Source organism: Azolla caroliniana, unplaced genomic scaffold (genome assembly GCF_043228905.1).
Source record: "Azolla caroliniana isolate FFs.n. ecotype wild unplaced genomic scaffold, voAzoCaro1.0.p SCAF_9, whole genome shotgun sequence".
NCBI classification, from domain to species: Eukaryota; Viridiplantae; Streptophyta; class Polypodiopsida; order Salviniales; family Salviniaceae; genus Azolla; species Azolla caroliniana.
This window is the reverse complement of record NW_028230444.1, coordinates 22,356,861-22,374,892: the sequence shown is the minus strand read 5'-3', so window position 1 is coordinate 22,374,892 and position 18,032 is coordinate 22,356,861. Positions and strand designations below refer to the sequence as shown.

Here is an 18,032-nt window from a genome sequence, read left to right as displayed (position 1 = left end):
GTTTTTTTATCTTATTCTTCTAAGTTTATCTGAGAGGGTCTTTTTTTGCCTTCTTCTTCTTCTTTCTTCTTCGCTTCTGTGAAGCTCCAAGTAGGAATCAACGATGGTTTTGACTAAACCGTTTTGGCCTTGTCCAAACCAAACCGGTTAAGGCTTAACCAATTCAGTAACCAATTAAGGCTTAACCAGTTCAGTAACCGGTTAAGCCTTAACCAGTTCAGTAACCAGTTAAGGCTTAACCAATTCAATAACCGGTTAAGGCTTAACAAGTTCATAGCAATGGGCCTGGTTTCGGCTAGAACCGAACCGAACCGTTAAGCCATGATTTAAAGGTTTATAAGTTCCAAAATGGTTAATTGGTTTGGTTTGGTTTTAATTATTAATAAACGGTTCGGTTTAGTTTCAACTTTTCCCTAAACGGTTTTGGTTTAAATAGTTTGGTAAGGATCGGCAACAACTCGGCTCAAGCCTAAACCATTTGGCTTAGCCAGCTTGAAAACGGCTTAGCGGCTTGGTTTAGGCTTGAACTTGCCTTAACGGTTTGAGCTTGGCTCAGCTTGGCTTGAGCCCCGCCAAATCGGCTCAAGCTGACTAAACCGTTTATCAACTTTAGAGAGAGGGGGAGAGAGACAACAGACAAGGGGAAAGAGAGAGAGAGAGTGAGAGTGAGGGAGACTAAACAGACGATGGGAGAGAGAGTGTGTGAGTGAGGGAGAACTACACAGACGAGGAGAGAGAGAGAGGGAGGGAGACAACATATAAGGAGAGAGAGAGAGAGAGAGAGAGAGACTACACAGAGGGGGGAGAGAGTCAAGACCACATACGTGAGAGAGAGTGGGAGGGAGAGCTTGTACAATGTATACTATATAGTATATAGTATATAGTGGATCATCTGAGAGAGAGAGAGGGAGGTAGGGAGAACTACACAGACGAGGAGAGAGAGAGAGAGGGAGGGAGACAACATATAAGGAGAGAGAGAGAGAGAGAGAGAGAGAGAGAGAGAGGAACTACATAGAGGAGAGAAAGAAGAAAGAAAGAAAGATATATTAACGTCTTCTAAGGCCAAATTTGGTTTCCAAGCCATTTACCAAATCGGTTCACAAATCGGTTTGTGAACCGGTTCGGCTCAGCTCGGCTCAGGTTTGAGATCCCGTAAACGGTTTAGGCTTAGCCAGTTTGGCTTAGATTAGGCCAAACCGGCTAAGCCTAAACCGAACCGTTGCCGATCCCTATAGTTTGGTGTACCTTTTCTTAGATGGTTTGGTTTAATGGCTTGAAAGTTCATAAACGGTTTGGTTTGGTTTTGTTTTATATAAATGGTTTGGTTTAGTTCAGTTTGGTTTCAAGGCAAAGAAACCAAACCAGGCCATCGGTACCAGTTTAATAACCGGTTTGGCCTTAAACAATTATGTTTGCCTTGAGCCTTGCCAAACTTATGAGCTCAAACCGGTTAAGGAGGCCGAAGCTTGAACCGAGCTGAACTAAACCGCCAAACTGCTTAACAAACGATTTACCGGCTCGGTTCAAGTTGAGTAGAGCCATTGCCGATTTCCAACTCTTAGAGAGTCGCTTGTCTTTATAGAGGGAGGAGGGTCTCATCTCCTTTGTCATCAATTAATACCACATACCTACACTGCACACTCCATTGCGAGCGGAGCTCGATCCATCTATATGTCCACGCGTCGAAGCTGCAAGAAGAAGAATGTTGGTCTCCGTTGAAACACATAGGGTGAGATGAGTTATCAAGCTCAACCACACACAACATCACACTTGTCTGCAAGAAGAAGAATGTTGGTCTACGTTGAAACACATAGGGTGAGATGAGTTATCAAGCTCAACCACACACAACATCACACTTGTGTGTGGACTCTAGGCTCTCGGTTCACCACTCACTTAAGGAATAAGAGATGCCTTGGCATTGATAACGTAAATAGTTTAGATATCCGGCAATCTCCCCCATGCTTTAATAGATTGATCATACATTCTATGTGTGCTCACACATGTGTCTATATAACCACACCCTCCTCTTCTTTGTATCAAATGTTGGTTACATAGTCATTTTTAGCTTTATAAGTGTAAAATAATCCCCAATCCTACTTTAACTCTTCTGTGATATCAAGTTTCAAAGTCACTCATTGTTGTTCAATAGACATTAAGAAGATAAGGGAACGTGAGTTACCCGACACATTGTTATTGTATCATTTGTCTCATGAGTCAATTTTGGTCTTCAAAAACATTAACCTTGCCTTCTTTCTCTCTCACCCACACACAATCTATTACTTCAACATATTTTGCTAAATAGAACTATATTATCTAGTTCATTGTCATTTGTATGTAGTTAACTCCATAAAGTTACACATCCTCAACTCTTCGGCTTTGTAGGATGGTAGAATCTTATTTCATGCTTAGACTTTGAAAGAGGAGAAGCCGTGGAAACTTATTGTCGAGCACACCTTGTAGCAAGCTCCGATCGTTTCTTAAAAGGTAACAAATTCTTCATGAGGTATTCTGATTCTATCTTCTTTGAGCTTCAATCTCAAGCCATCAAATACCAATCAACAACACAATGTTCTAGGTTCAAAATCAACTTCCTCTCACAAAGACATCTTTTCCTTGATTATCTTGAACAAATCGGGAGCCAAGGTCTTCACGATATCTAGTGTCTTACACAGATCAAATGTCAAACTCATGTTATGAGCACATTTTGTGATTGATTGGGCTGTCATATGTGCTATGAAAAATTGCATGTAAACATGAGGGGGAAAAAATAGTATCCATGACACATGGGGAAATGTTTGTTGAGAGTGACTTGGGGTCATCATAGGTCTCGAATCACATACTGAAAGGGCCATGTTTAATCTGAACATTACACATGCTAACGTTACAAAAGTGTGAAGGTGGTTAGGCAGACACCCCATTGTTTGAGATGTTCTTATGAATATGGTTGATTATTCTTACGGAGGAGGCAAAGGACGCAGGAAAGGAGGTAGAAGATGTGAACCCCCAGGGATGTGCATAGGGCACCATACACTATGTGCTTACGCCACATGTCCCCGACTTATCCTTGTCACAACAGGGAGATCTGCTCCGAGAAGAGTCCGATTGGATCAACTCGTGGTGTGGCGTCTTCTTCTGGATCCACGGGATGACATGTACCTGTGCACATAGAATGACATACATACACACGGGAGATGAGGCGGTGTGGTACTGACTTGACTCTTGAACCGAACCAAACCGAGCCGAGCCGAACCGAACCTTAGCCAAATGATAAGTGGCCAAAAAAGGATTTGAACCCATGACCCATCCATCCATCACTTGGAGAGAGAGAGAGAGAGAGAGAGAGACTCTGTTCCTGTGTGGCTATGGTGGAAGCGATGGCCATGCTCTGTGATAATGCCACTCTCCGTACCGCCCCCCATGCTCTGGCCGTACAGCAGCACTATGGATGGGAGCCCAGGAATCAGAAGCAGCCCCTGGTTTCCTCCGCTTCTGCCTCCCACCTGTTCATGTCCCATCATCTTCCTTGTCTCCTCCACGGATTCCCAAGCCTTCACCCGAAGCTTCGATGTGGGACCTGCCAGAAGAAACCTCCTGTTTCTAGCACTTTGAAGCGTAATCTGCTCATCAGGTACAGGAAAAGTTGTAATAGCGGTCAGTCTTTTTGATATAATGGCCGATGAGTAAAGATGATGATGCTAGTGTGCTTTTCTAATCTTCTTTTGTAGAGGTGCAACCACTGAAGATGTTGAAGCTGAGAAGGAGCTCATAGAAGAAGATGCAGTAGGTTTTCTTTCTGTTTTTCTAATGCTTTTGAATTTTTCGTTTTGGATATTTTGTTAGAAGAGCTATAGCTAACTATCCATGATACATGAATATGGCTGGAGATATTTTCCTGAAATTCTTGTGGGTATCTATTAAAAGAGGTTCTGGCAGCACTAGCCATGAATATGGGATGAGTTATTCTGCGCATTTCTAATCGAACTCCACTGTAAAATTATTGATAAAAAATGATCAATGCAAGTGCAATTAGATTGATCGGCTTCAATTTCAGTATTTAAAAGGTTGTTTTTGGATAATGCCAGTGAAATTATGCTAAAATCGAGTTTTAGTTTTTTAACATTGGATTTGCATCACCTTTCTATTTCACGGTATTTATACACATTAACTCTGATGATACTGTCATGTAGTTAGAGAGAATGGAGAAGACTTTAGAGTCTGTGAAGGGGAACTTTAACACTATTCGAACTGGAAGGGCTTCACCATCTTTATTGGATAGAGTTGAGGTAGGAACAGCGCTTTGTATACATATTTTTCCATTAAAATTTTGAGTTTTCCAGTTATTCAATGTACATTTTACGAAACAAAGTTTTATATACACAAATACATTTAGATGCATTCATTGCACTGTGCACATCCTGAAGATATACCGAGTCTGTTTAAAAAAAGGGCAGGGCTTGTTATAATAAAACAGCATCTACATGCAGTAGACTGCATCTACTATTAATGTGATATCGTTACAGTCTAAATATGATTACAGATTCTAAATACAAGGCTATTTTGGTTTTCTTGTGTGTAATGGTTCATTAGCAATAAAGAGATTGGTCTTACTTGAGAAGCACAAGAGATGATTCTCTAACAAGACCAAGGTCCTTGCTGCAGAATTATGAATAACTTCTGTTTCTGTGTGATTGAGACGGTAATATATTCATTTAGGAAGACATGAAATTTTTGTAAGCTGTAGCTTTCAAAGGGATGACATAAATCAATCTCGACCATTGAATATATATTAACTGGATCGTCAGAGGTTGAACCATTTTTTGGTTTCATTATGAAGATTCCACAAAACATACTGAACGAATTTAATAACAGATTTTTGTCATTGACATGTAGGTGGAGTACTATGGCACTCCGGTTTCACTCAAAAGCATTGCTCAAGTAAGCACTCCAGATGGAAGTTCACTACTTATACAACCATTTGATAAATCAAGGTGATTTCTGCTGTTTTAATCACTCATTATTATTATTAAATCGCAGAATTGAAATCATGGTGCTGAATAGTACCCTTTTTGTTGGTCTATAATTTAGTCTAAATTCCATCGAGAAAGCTATCTCAAAATCTGACATTGGATTGACACCAAGCAATGATGGGAATGCTATTCGTCTATTCATTCCTCCTCTGACTTCTGATAGAAGAAAGGTAAAGTTAAGACATTTATTCAAATGATACAGTTCTATTTTCTCGAGGCACTGAATGTCTGTTTGATTGAAATATTATGATTATTGATAAAAAAGTTGCTGTGTTTCTGTCTTAAGATTTCTCTAATTCCTCAGGGCCCTGCTAATTGCCAATTTTAATAACTCTGAGAAATCTTTCTGAAACATTTCTCATGTACATGTCACTAGGATGATGTGCTTTTTCGGTCTCTATGAGACATTAATATAATTTCTATTTTCTTTCGTTCAAGTTTCCCATTGGAAAACTTCAAAGAATATGTAGTTTTCTGAGAGAAAATATTTCTAGTTTGTAAAACAATTGCTACAACAGAATTGGTTTTCTTGTTTGTAGGAACTTTTGAAAATGGTATCAAAACTCTCAGAAGAGGGCAAGGTGAGTGAATTGCTGTTTGTGCTACTTTCTAAGATAGTAATATAAATTGTTTATTTTTGTAATAAAAATAATTTTTCATTATGTTAGAAAACCAATTATTTAAATATTTTCTTTTTTAGATTGCTATTCGAAATATTCGACGAGATGCCATAAAATCTTATGAAAAACTAGAGAAGGTATGTCATCTACTGTATCCTATTGCTGATCAATTCATAATTGCTCCTCAATATCCATGAAAGCATCCTGCTAGTCTGTGGAAGGTTTTGAAATGTCCAACTGGAAGACTCATAGAATCGATTTAGACATGAAAGTTTTGTGTTAGATTTTGTCATGGGTACTACTTGTTGAATATTTCCGACAAATTGTGAAGATATCCATTTCTAGTTTGCAATAGATAAGAAAGTGATGGTACATAGTCCATAGAATGTTCTTTCATGATAATATGTAAGGCTACTTATGAAATTATTTAAGCTGAATTTTTCTGTCCCATTGGTTGAGCACTTTTGCGCTTGCTACAACAAATCATAAGTGTGCTGTTTTCTTATAGATCATTCGTTGATTTTATGGACTATGTATTCTAAGTATTGAGTGCAGAAGACTATAGTCTCTATGTTTCTCTTTTTTATTTCTATTTTCTTGTGTCTTTACAATGTACATGGTGATTGAATGCTATGCAGGAAAAAAAGCTTTCTATGGATAATGTGAAGGACCTGTCTGATTCAATGCAGGTAAATTACTGTTATTTTGTGGTTCCATGGCAGGGGGAATATCTGATATCCCTACTGAATTGTTCACAGAAACTAACGGATGATTACACAAAGAAAATAGATGTTATGTTCAAGCAAAAAGAAAAGGTAAGTTTATTACGTTTGCTTGAGTATTTTTTTGATTTAAATGAATCTCTCCTTCATTCGAACAAATGTACATTTTAGTTCTCAGAAATTGCACATATGTTTTTTTGAGGAATAGACAACAATGTCAAAATTTAACTGAGTTGATATGGTACATTGATATGCACGATAAATATCCTTGATCTTTGTGCATTGGAACTGATGATATTCTCCACAAAGCACCTAATTTTGTAACCATAACACTATCTAATTTTTGCTTGTTAGAGGGCATATTTCAAGTATGTTTCTATTTCTTTTCAGGAGCTCCTGACAGTGTAAACCAGAGGACATTTCTAGACCAGGCTTATGATCAATAGAAAAGCTGCAATTACACATTGTTGTATGAAGAAAACAGGAGACATGCAAATAACTCTTGCCATTCCATCTGATTGGCCGAGCGTGTAAAAATTGTGCTGCTAAATAAACAAGGTTTCAGGGAGTGATGAATCCATGGAACCATATTGTAAGGAGGTCTTACATGCTCCATTCCATTTTGTACAGTAATGTAGAGTGGTATTTTCTCTATGCGTAGAGATGCTGAATTTAGGTCTTGTTTTCCTTTGTAGCATTTTCTCAAATAACTACCAATCTTCTAGTTGATTTACAAGCAGGTGTATTTCCAGGATATCCCTTCTCTGATGGGAACGGGGAACTTTACTTTCTCGATGGATGCTTACAAATGAATTGGGCTAAGGTGTAGAACTCAGATTTGATTGATTGACCACATCTAGGAATGTATGTCGCAACCTTGGTGTAGGATAAACATGTGTAAGATATGATGTCTCAATGTCTTCGATCCATTAATAGGTTGTATTCTTTCTGTACACCCATATAGGGTAATGTACCGACATTATTGCATCCCAATGAGGTTGAATGTTTTTTACTTTGAGTTTAACAGAGTGTCTCTAAGGACTCTTGTAGACAAGATTATCCCCAATGACTGAGTCTCTGGACATTTCTGCTCCAGTGGAGGACACTTTCTGGGTGGATGAACTCCCATGCTTTTGACATTTGAAGGGCTTCTAGATGAGGTTCAAAACTTGGATCCAATAGTGGTATGGATTTAGAGTAATAGCATCCACATCTTGCACTAGTGTCAGATGAGTTTGTAACTCATTTGAAGATGTGGTTCCATCTTGCACTACTGTATTTCTCATATTTCCCTTCTGGATTCTGATCTTCTCTCAATATCTCAATTCTCTCCAAGAAAAATGTTTGATCATTGTCATGCAATAATCAGACTCAAGAAGAATTACTTCATTATGGATGATTGTCTTCAAAGTCTCGGCTTCACAATTTAAGGATATTAGTTAGGGACAGGAAAATCTCATGTCTATTGTGAACCATGGCTCCCTGCTCCCTTCAATGGTGCGAAGGCAACCAATTGTGTTCAACATTGTAGCCATCTTAATTCAGTCTTTCTTCTTTGAGCATAAGAATGTTAATGAGCAGTGTTGCCTTTCTAAGAGATTTTGAGCCAAGAAGCACGGCCTTCAAACCAGACTTCCATTGTTTCCCTGCATTTTTATCTTATATTTCGTGTGTGGACCACTTGGTTGCAGAGCAATGCTTGTATAAGAAATTATCATTGGGATGATTGCATCAAGCTGAAATGTAAGATATATACACATTTCTCACCCTCAAATGCCTGTAGAATGGAAATGTCTTGATTTGTTGTGTAATGGGCAGATTTGAGATGTGATCAAGTCTCATGGAAATGATAGTAAGTTAACACTATGGCATGATATGTAAACATGTCTTGCAAGAGATTTGACAAAATGTAAAGCGACTTTTGCTAGAGCTTTATTATGTGTGAGTGTATGTGAGAATTTGGTGAATTTCTAATACCATTTCTTCAACTAGTCTGAGGTTATTTTCTTCGATTGCTTTTGCACTTGCTAGGAGCAAATGCATGAGCTCGATTATCTCAAGGGCTTCTTCAAGAAGAGTATATCAATACATTTTAGTCTTCTACTTCTTTCTGCAAACAATTGGTGAACATAGGATGTTTTATGCCAATTCTATGAAGGATATGTCAAGTTTTCAATTATGTTAATGATGATGTGCCCCATATTGATCACTTTCTAGATCTCGGCATAATAGTGGAATCTCTTGTTGAGCTTTAGAAAGATCGTTATTACAAGCAAGACCGGATCAATGACAATATTCATATGGCAGTTTGATTATTTGTGTTTGAATGACTACAATAATTAAGATATATAGATGTCTTAATTTAATAGAGAAGTACGAGTTTCTTAATTTAAAAAATATGATTCTCTCAATTAATTAGATTAGAATGCTACAAGAGGAGAACCGAAGGTATCCCTTTCATAGTAAAGTCTACTGGGCATTGAACATTGCCACCATATAATGGGTAGTTCCCACAAAAATACAATAAAAGGTACATGTAATTCCTACAAATAAAAGAATGTTTCTTGTATACACTTGGCATTGTGTCCAACATCTCAAATCATAAATATCAATACGATATTACAACAAATCGTTTGTTTATGTAAAATATGTCATTATTTACCTTAAGAATATCAATATATATTACTCATTTTCTCATGAGTATGTATGTGGGTAGATCCATGGAGGAGCTTATCATATGATGGATTTGGTCTTCAAAAGGGTCAAATAAAAAATGAACTAGTGATCTTCCACATGAAGAAAAGATACTAGTCTCATGGAGAGTTCTTGCAAATGATCTTTCAATGTTGATTATTGTGTGTAAGTACCATAAAACATTCCTTTTCAATGAAAATACATTCAATTATGCCCATTTAGATGACCCTCACTACTTACATGGGAAGATTTTTAATATGATGCCATAGACCATGTATAGCCTAGCATATTTGTAGTCTACAAATACATCTATATTGACATCTAGAACTTGTAAACCATGGATCTAGAGTATGCAGTCATCCCTAGTGATAAAGTTGAGAGGAGAGCTCTTGACTTCTCTTCCTAGGTGGTCGCATTATATATGACATGTTTGTTAATTATCACATGCTTCTAAGACCACTTTTAAAAGTGATTATCTTTGTAGAGAAGACAATTATTGACATCTAAAAATTGGTAAAATATGGACCTAGAATGCATATTTCTCATCATGAGTGATAAAGTTGCTACAAAGCTCCCAACATCTTCACTAGGATGGTCACACTACACTATGCTTCTTCTATTAGTTACCAAGTGCTTTTATACCCATCTTAAAATGTCTTTACATTTGTAAAAGAAACATTGACATCTACAATTGGTAATATATGGATCGTGAATTGTCATCTTGAGTGTCAAAGTTGATCCAAGGGTTGTCAACCTCTCTATCTGGGTGGTCACATATACTATTTATGCCTTGTCTATTAATTGCCATGTGATTCCAGGCCCATTTTAAAATGTCGTTATCTTTGTAAAAAATGTCGGCATCAAAGATTGGTAACATATAGATTTAGAGTGTATAGTCATCGTCCAAGTGGTAAAATTGATACAACTCTTGACCTCTTCTCTATATGAGCGATAACACTACACTATATACGTCCTACCTATTTATTACCATGCACTTCCATGCCCATTTTAAAAAGTCTGTCAACTTTGTCTTTCTTTATTCAATACAACAACACATCCTTTGTCCATTTGATACATGAATATCCCATTCAAATGATACCATTGTGTATGTAAAAAGATAGTGCAAATTTATAAGTGGTACATATCCTTTTGTCAAACACAAGTGCCAAACTCATCTATTTGCAGGTGGTGTGCCCCCTTCAAGCTTTATCTTCAAATTAAATCCTACCGTACATATAAGAGAACACACGTGCTAAACTTACCTAAAGCGTTACCGTCAAATTAAATTTTGGAAAAGTTGTCGTGTTCGTTTTAAGTAGATAGTTGAAATGAACCAAGTATTCAATGCTTATTGTTTTCAATTTACTACTATTCTCTTTCGGTTTGAATCTCCATCATATTCCTAATTCATCAATATGTCGAGGCATTGTTTCACATTGTGTTATGCACTTAATTTCTTGTTTACTTTCCACATAGCAAAGCTCCTTCATCTATAATTATCAAAAAATTGAACTTTTTGGGATCTCCTCATCAAAGGTTATTATCACTAAGCCTCAATGTGCAAAATGTTGTCATTTTTAGATGATCAATGTCCTCGTGGCTCATATTTGGAGCATTTAGCTGCAATGCTATAGAGGAAATGATATCATGGCTTGCAAGGTACTAGGGTTGAGAATTCACGATGGAGAAGGAACTAAAGCCAACTCTCTAGTTCTTAACCCCCTCACAAGTTGTTGTGATGTGATGGACATATTTTTCACAACATTGCTTTAAGGTGCTAGAAGAGCGATAATGGATTCAACAACACATTATTGAAGATATTGGGAGACTCAATATAGATTGTCTTATAAGATAAGACTTGTAACTAAGATTTACCTCACACGACCATCTTATTGGGCTTTGCAAGGAACTTTTGTGAGTCTCATTGTCATAATGCCCTAGTCTTGAGCATGAGCATGTGAGGACCTTTTGGAGAGTCAAATGTAGAAAGGATTTTACATGACTCTACAAGGTCAATCTTCATGCATATTAAAGTTTTAAAGCTTCGAGCAAGAAATTAGAACAAGTTACTTGCTTCTAGTATGTCAATGGCCACATAGGTTGAAGCTTATAGAAAGTATATCATGCCAAAGGAGGTTCGGACATTCTAGAACATTCTAGAAATGTCTAGGGAACTTCAAGACATTCCAAGCAAGATCTTCATGTTCATGAAATCAATGGGAACTACTTTGAAACTACCAAATGATGGAAATTTGAAGTTAACTTTTCCTTGAGCATATTGCTACATGGCCTTTGTTGGGCACATTTTCATATATTATATTCTATAAACAAAATTCCACTTGATATTTGTGGCATGCTTTAAAATGATGTTTGAGATCGGAATCTAAACACATGCATATCTAACAAAGGGAAATCCTCCATTTCTCATGTTCCTTGTTTGTCAATATTTTTGGAATTGTACTCAAAACCTTAATTAAAATAACTTTTGAGCATTCTCAAAAAAAAAAAAACTAGGGATGGTCATATAATTCACATGTACCTCTGCAAACATAGTTTAACTTCCACTAGCATCTGAACAGAGGTTGTATTTTTTTTGCTTGTGTGGTGTCATACATCAATTTGGTAGAGGAACTTCCATGCATTGTAAGGAACCTTGACAATGTCAGTGAAGATAACCTAACACTAAGTTTGTATTTAAGTTAGGATGTGTCATATGATTTTACGACGATTTTTAATTATTTAAATATAAATATCTTGTGCATAGGACGGGAGCATGGGTTTGAGCTCAGGTCATTAAAGAGGATATGCGCCACATGCTTAAATCGTACCTTGATGCATATACTAGGGCAGGTGCATACACAAGCATTATCAACAACAATAGAATGCATTTTGAAGTATACTTAGAATGCATTTTGAAGTATTGTTGGGTGCCTTGATATATGAAAGCCAATTAACCATTTATGTTTCTAATATCGATTAGCCAAGGATTATGCTTCATTCTTCTAGGCCAATATTCCCTCATAAGGGCTCCACATTATATCATGTGGATTCTAATTGAAAACATTGTTTTAAATGTTTCGACATGCTTGAGGGGCCAAGTGTCACTCTATTCATCTGTATCCCATACTTTCAATGACTATTTAAAACAGCCTTGCTATTTTGATTCGTTTGCACCCTTTTCCTACTAAAGCGTAAGAGAAGGTTTAAAAAAAGCCATTGATGTTGAATTCATGTGCTATTGTTACATTTCTGTGAGTGACCCCCACCCACCCCAACGACAATTGGTGGGGTCAATATTAGCAATTTTAAAACCAAAAAAGATTTTAAATCAACAGATGAATCATTCCCGAAAACTTCACGTGCCAATGATTTTCGAATTTGGTTTTTGGTATTGAACGCATAATATATAGACTTACAATTGCTTTTTCTTGCTTTGTTAGGGGTAAGCAAAAAAGGGCCACATGTTATCAATCTTTTTTATTTGGGTCGAAATCACTAGTCACTTGTGTTTAGCTCATGTTTCAACATATTGCAATGGAATGTCTTCATGAATAAAGCTTTTCTAGAGGGCAAAACATATGATAGAGCATATGCTAAAGGCAAGAAGTCTCTCTCTCCCCTCCCCACTCTCGATCTCACTTCCTCTTGAATAACAACATTAATTTGGGAGAAACCAACACAACATAAATACACTTGTTTTAATACGTACCTGTTCATTCAAGTGTGCTTGATGGTTAGTCACTCAATCACTATGTGTGTAGTACCAGGTACGTTTTATTGGTGTTCATTGCTCACATTCTTTCTCCACAAAATGTGTGAATCACAATGTGTGTTGTATTTTATTGATTCAAACTTTTTAACATGGTTTGATTGATTCAAAGAGATTGGGAATGTGCCATTTTGCTCAATTGATGCATTAAAAGAGTTACGGAAACCATTTTCACTCAAACACATTTTCACTTATGACTACAGTTGGGTGAAAAGGATGAGATGACTAACTACTAGACGAGAATGTATATCCTTATCTGACCATGTGGAAGTATCAATGATTTACAAGAAGAGAAGCCAATTTACAATGCATAATGTGTGGTTTGAATTCGTCCGTAAGATCAGAAATCTTGTGATGACACAACAAAGATTCAAGATCTTGGAATTTTTGACATATTTACAAGTATGGAACCATGTAAATAAACATGTAGGTTTTATACATCGATAAAAACAACATGCATATTTAAGCTCATGGTAATGCCCTATATCCTAAATCAACAAGAAGATGTTTGAACAATGCATCGTTATCTTCCTTCGTTCGTAAGGATAACTATTTCCTCTCTCCAAAGAGTGCCCTTTATCGAACATAAAGAACAGTTGTGGATCTAGGGATAATATTAAGTCTAATAGATATACATGCTTCAACAATCATACCAATCAAGATGCTTAAAACATTATATAATACAGTCTCTAGTAAGTCCATGTACAAGAATACAAAAGTTTTATGAATGCATGTAAATGATAACATCATGAGGGATAAAACTCCGATGAGACACTAGCATTCCTGTAATTCCATAATGCATCTCATGTTGCAAAGACAAGAAACACTGCAGAAATCAATGACTTGGAAATTTTCTCGTCGAAATCAATAATGGTTATATAGGTAGTAGAGTACAACCATTGAGGATACTTACATGTGATTGGAGAGAAAGTTTTTTCTTTTTTTATCATCTCTAGGTTCCCAAAAACAGCAATAATAGTAGTAATAACAAAACCCTCTTAAGAGAGTGATTCACTTTGCAAGAGGCTTTTAGCTAGAGAAGCATTACACATTTGCTGATGTTGAGCAATGTGTATGTTGATTTGTATACTAATGTTGGTGAGAGATAGTTTCTTGTATACTGCCATGGAAATTCAGCACTTCACTTATGCTGCTCTTTCTAGTTCCCATGTGTGCTCTCGACATTTTGTGCGCATTTGAAAACATGACGACGGTCTTGGTTTTCTTCCCCATCAACAAGAAGAGAAGAGACCCTTATGCATTCTTGGTGCCTAAAGCATTGCACCAAGTGGTCATTCGTCATACCGGAAGCTTGCATGAATGAGTAAACAGTAGTAGGACCCACAGACCGGAAGCCTCTCTTCACGAGCTCCTTGCTTATGGACTCTGCTTTCGATGTCTTTGCAGGTACTTGCTTTGGGTATCGATAATCATTCACCAGTGGTTGTTTGTTGAAAAATCCCCAAAGGTAATTACTCAATGAACCGAATTCGCGTACCACCTAGAAGGAAGAAGAAGGAAACAGTCAGATGCCATGAAAACACAATGCAAACGCATTGCCTTTCAAAACTACAGTTGAATTTACATATGCACATTACGTTGTATGTATGTATATGTATATGTATCCAGAAAAACTGAGGTAGGAGACAAAACCAACAAGAAGAAATTCACACCTCAAGAATTCTCTGGGCATTCTCGACGACTCCGCGGATTTTGCTTTTCGAGAGGCCAAGTTTTTTATCTGCCTCCAGACACTGGATGTGCTTCTCAGTGAACAAAGCCACAGATGTTGCATCAAACCCGGAAAATGACGCCCTAAAATCCAATAAGAAAAGCAGAAAGCATTTAGCCATAGTCATATAGATTTGCTGATACAAAGCACATCAATAAGAAGAAGCATTGTGCTTTGAAGGTTGAAAAAACAAAATCTCTGAGATGTATCTATCACCTATATGCATCCCTTTTATGGAGAATGGCAGACCAGCTAAGCTCCCCTTGAAATCCAGCCAAGACTAAGAGCTCAAACAGCATCCTGGAGTGAAATATAAATCAATAAAACAGAAATGTAGGACAGCAGGAAGTTCCAAAATCATTTTTACATACCCTCTGGAAATTATACTAAATTTGACTAAGTTTATTATACGGAGAGAGTGAATTTACCTATCATCGTGGACAGGAACTCCCCATTCTTCATCATGGTATGCAATATACAAAGGATCTGTAATCATCAAAAAATAAAATCTCAGAAGATTTCAAAACCATGGCACAATTAATCAGTATGAAAAACAAAAGCATATAGATAGATAGATAGATAGATAGATAGATAGATAGATAGATATACATATACATACATATATATATATCTTGACATAGATGTCTATACATCTAAGGCAACAGACAAAGTATCTGTGGCCATCAACCATTTCTTCTCAGAAGATTTCAAAGCCATGGCACAATTTATCAGTGTGAAAAACAAAAGTGTATATATCTAGACATATATATCAATACATCTAACACAAGAAAGCTTTAGATATGTTCTGTCTATATGGAAAATAGACCATTTCCTCCATGTGTTATAATGAGAAAGGTCCCCTGTAAACAACTCTTGTTTGTGGCATACATTTCTTCGTGAATATTGATGTAGAAAAATCCTGCTTATGTTTACCGGAGCGAGGAATGAAGAATTCTTTTGTATTATCAATGGAAACAGATTCTTACGACTCACCAGTCTGAGCAGTGATGAATTTGCATCGTTTGAGTTCAATTGAGAGAAGAGGAGAAAGAGATGATGATGATGATGTAGAGACTTCAGTAGAGGGCACTATTCTACTTGATTTAATCTGTTTCCTACCATATTCTGCAACTTTAAGCTTCCTCTGAGCGGAAACTTCACTAGCATTAGCTTTCTTTTCAGCAACAATAGTAGCCAAGGAGGCGTCATCAAACCTAACGCTATGAAGCTTCTTCAGATCTAGCTTCTTGTTGGTCTTTACCAAGCTTTTCTTTAGTGGGACTCCACATGAGTTAGGAGAGGAGCAGGAGGGGGATTTGGGGAGGCTAGTGGCAGTTATGCCATTGTTTTGATTGGAATTAACAACATGAGCAGATGGTTCATCATCAATTAATGGAAGAACAATGTCAATGGGACATGGTGGGGTAATGGGATGAAGCTTTGGGCTATGTCTGGCTGGTAAAAGGGTTACTTTGGGGGGAGAAATTGGAATTGGTGGATTAATGTTTCCATTGGCTGGGGAGATTTTGGTCTTAATTGGGGAAGTAGGATGAGAAAGGGCTGGTTTTGTTGCCTTTTTGAGGCTATTGTTACCCTTTGCCACTATGTTACCAGCTGGCCTCAACACTGGCCTGTTCCCAATCTCTGCAGTAGCCATGGCTCTGCTCTTCTTCAATATATATATATATATATATACTGTGGTTCTTCAATATATATGCTCTCTGTTTTATCAATATACTCTGTTTAATCAATATATGCTGGCTCCCTTTCTTTCTTCCTTCCTTGTTTGAATAAGCTCTCTGCCTTCTGATCTCTCTCCAATATGTAGGCTCTGTTTTTCTTCTGCTCTGTTTCAATGTATGCTCTCTCTGCCTTCTGATCTGTTTCCCCCTACTCTGTTCTGGTTTTGATAGTATGCTGCTTCTCTGCTTCTTTGTGATTTTCTGCTTCTTTGTGACTTCCTGCTTCTGCTCTGTTCTTCTCTGGATATGCTCTTCTTGGTATCTGTCTCTGAGATGTTTTTCCTCTACTTATAAAAGGCTTAGGCAGGATCCTTTGTATCTCTATCTCTTATTTCTTCTTCTGCTGCTTTCTTCTTCTTCTTCTTCTTCAGCTTCTTCTTCTGTTTCTGTTTCTTCTTCTTCTTCTTCTTTTGGCTTGAATCATGCAAAACCTTTGTCTCCTCTGTTTTTCTTGTGTTAGTTTTCTTTTTGCTCTTCGTTTATGTCTGCATCTCTCTACTTCTTCAAACGATGGCCAAATTTGGCCTTAGAAGACTGTTAATATAACTTTCTTTCTCACTCTCAGGTCTTTTTACTCTGTTTCTCTCTCTCTCTCTCTCTCTCTCTCTTCTGTGTCTCTGTCACACTGTCTCTCTCTGTCTCTGTCTCTGTTTGCTCTGTTCTCTCTCTTCTGTTCTCTCTCTCTCTCTCTCTCTCTCTCTCTCTTACACACACACAGAGTTTGTACCCCCACTCCACTGACCAATCCTCTCTCTCTTCTCTCTCTCTCTAGTAATTTAATGAAAAGCCCTTCCAATTTCTCTCCTTTCATGGAAGACTCCAGAAATTGATGAAGGTTTTTTGAGTGCCCAACAAGCTCTCCTCCCTCCGTCTCCAACTTCAAGGCTCTGTGTGTCAATCTCAACAAAAACAAAAAGGCTGTCTAGTCTAACTGGTGCCTACACAGAAAGAGAGAGAGAGAAGAGAGAGAGAGTGAGAGAGAGAGAGAGAGAGTGTGTGTGTGTGTGTGTAGCACAGACCCTAGAGAGAGAGTTTGTGTGTGTGTGTGTGTTGTTTAGCACAGACCCTAGAGAGAGAGTTTGTGTGTGTGTGTGTGTTGTTTAGCACAGACCCTAGAGAGAGAGTGTGTGTGTGCCAGAGACCCTAGAGAGAGACTGTGTGTCTCTGTGTGTGTGCATATACACATACATACATTACATACATATATATGGATGCATGCATGCATACATACATACATACATACATTCATACTTACCTGCATACATACATACATACATACATACATACATACATACATACACACACACACACATACATACATACATACATACATGCACACATACACAGATACACACATACATACATACATACATACATACATGCACACGTACATACATACATACATACATGCACACATACATACATACACACATACATTCATTCATACTTACCTGCATGCATACATGCATACATACATACATACATACATACATACATACAATGCATACATAGTGCATTGCCTGCCTACAAGCTCTTGACATTCCCTTGTGTCGAGAGAAAAGTTAGCATGTGCTTGCCTCTATGTGTGTGTGCATTCGACCCCCACCCACCACCATCCATGTCTTGTATTATTTGCGACACTTCGGCCCCTTTTGTCTACACCTTCCTGCCCCCTTTCATGAAGGCTATAATTATTGTTATGGGACCCCACCTATTCGCGAAGTTT

At 37.5% G+C, this 18,032-nt stretch overlaps 2 protein-coding genes across 2 annotated transcripts; one reads left to right on the top strand and one right to left on the bottom strand.

The window, feature by feature from the left end:
- The first annotated feature begins 3,316 nt into the window (after positions 1-3,316).
- RRF (ribosome recycling factor, chloroplast precursor) lies at positions 3,317-7,061 on the top strand. The gene is made up of 10 exons (XM_087324955.1): positions 3,317-3,628; positions 3,726-3,780; positions 4,188-4,283; positions 4,891-4,988; positions 5,086-5,197; positions 5,567-5,608; positions 5,728-5,784; positions 6,286-6,336; positions 6,406-6,462; positions 6,760-7,061. Exons 1-10 carry the CDS (start codon positions 3,363-3,365, stop codon positions 6,775-6,777), a joined length of 852 nt encoding a protein of 283 aa, XP_087181081.1. The 5' UTR covers positions 3,317-3,362; the 3' UTR covers positions 6,778-7,061.
- A 6,598-nt stretch (positions 7,062-13,659) lies between these two features.
- LOC147860641 (uncharacterized) lies at positions 13,660-16,757 on the bottom strand. Its single transcript, XM_087324973.1, has 5 exons — positions 15,558-16,757; positions 14,993-15,050; positions 14,781-14,864; positions 14,506-14,647; positions 13,660-14,333 (listed from the first exon to the last, which is right to left on the bottom strand). The coding sequence occupies exons 1-5, from the start codon at positions 16,219-16,221 to the stop codon at positions 13,992-13,994; spliced, it is 1,290 nt and encodes a 429-aa protein (XP_087181099.1). The 5' UTR covers positions 16,222-16,757; the 3' UTR covers positions 13,660-13,991.
- Between the last annotated feature and the right edge of the window lie 1,275 nt (positions 16,758-18,032).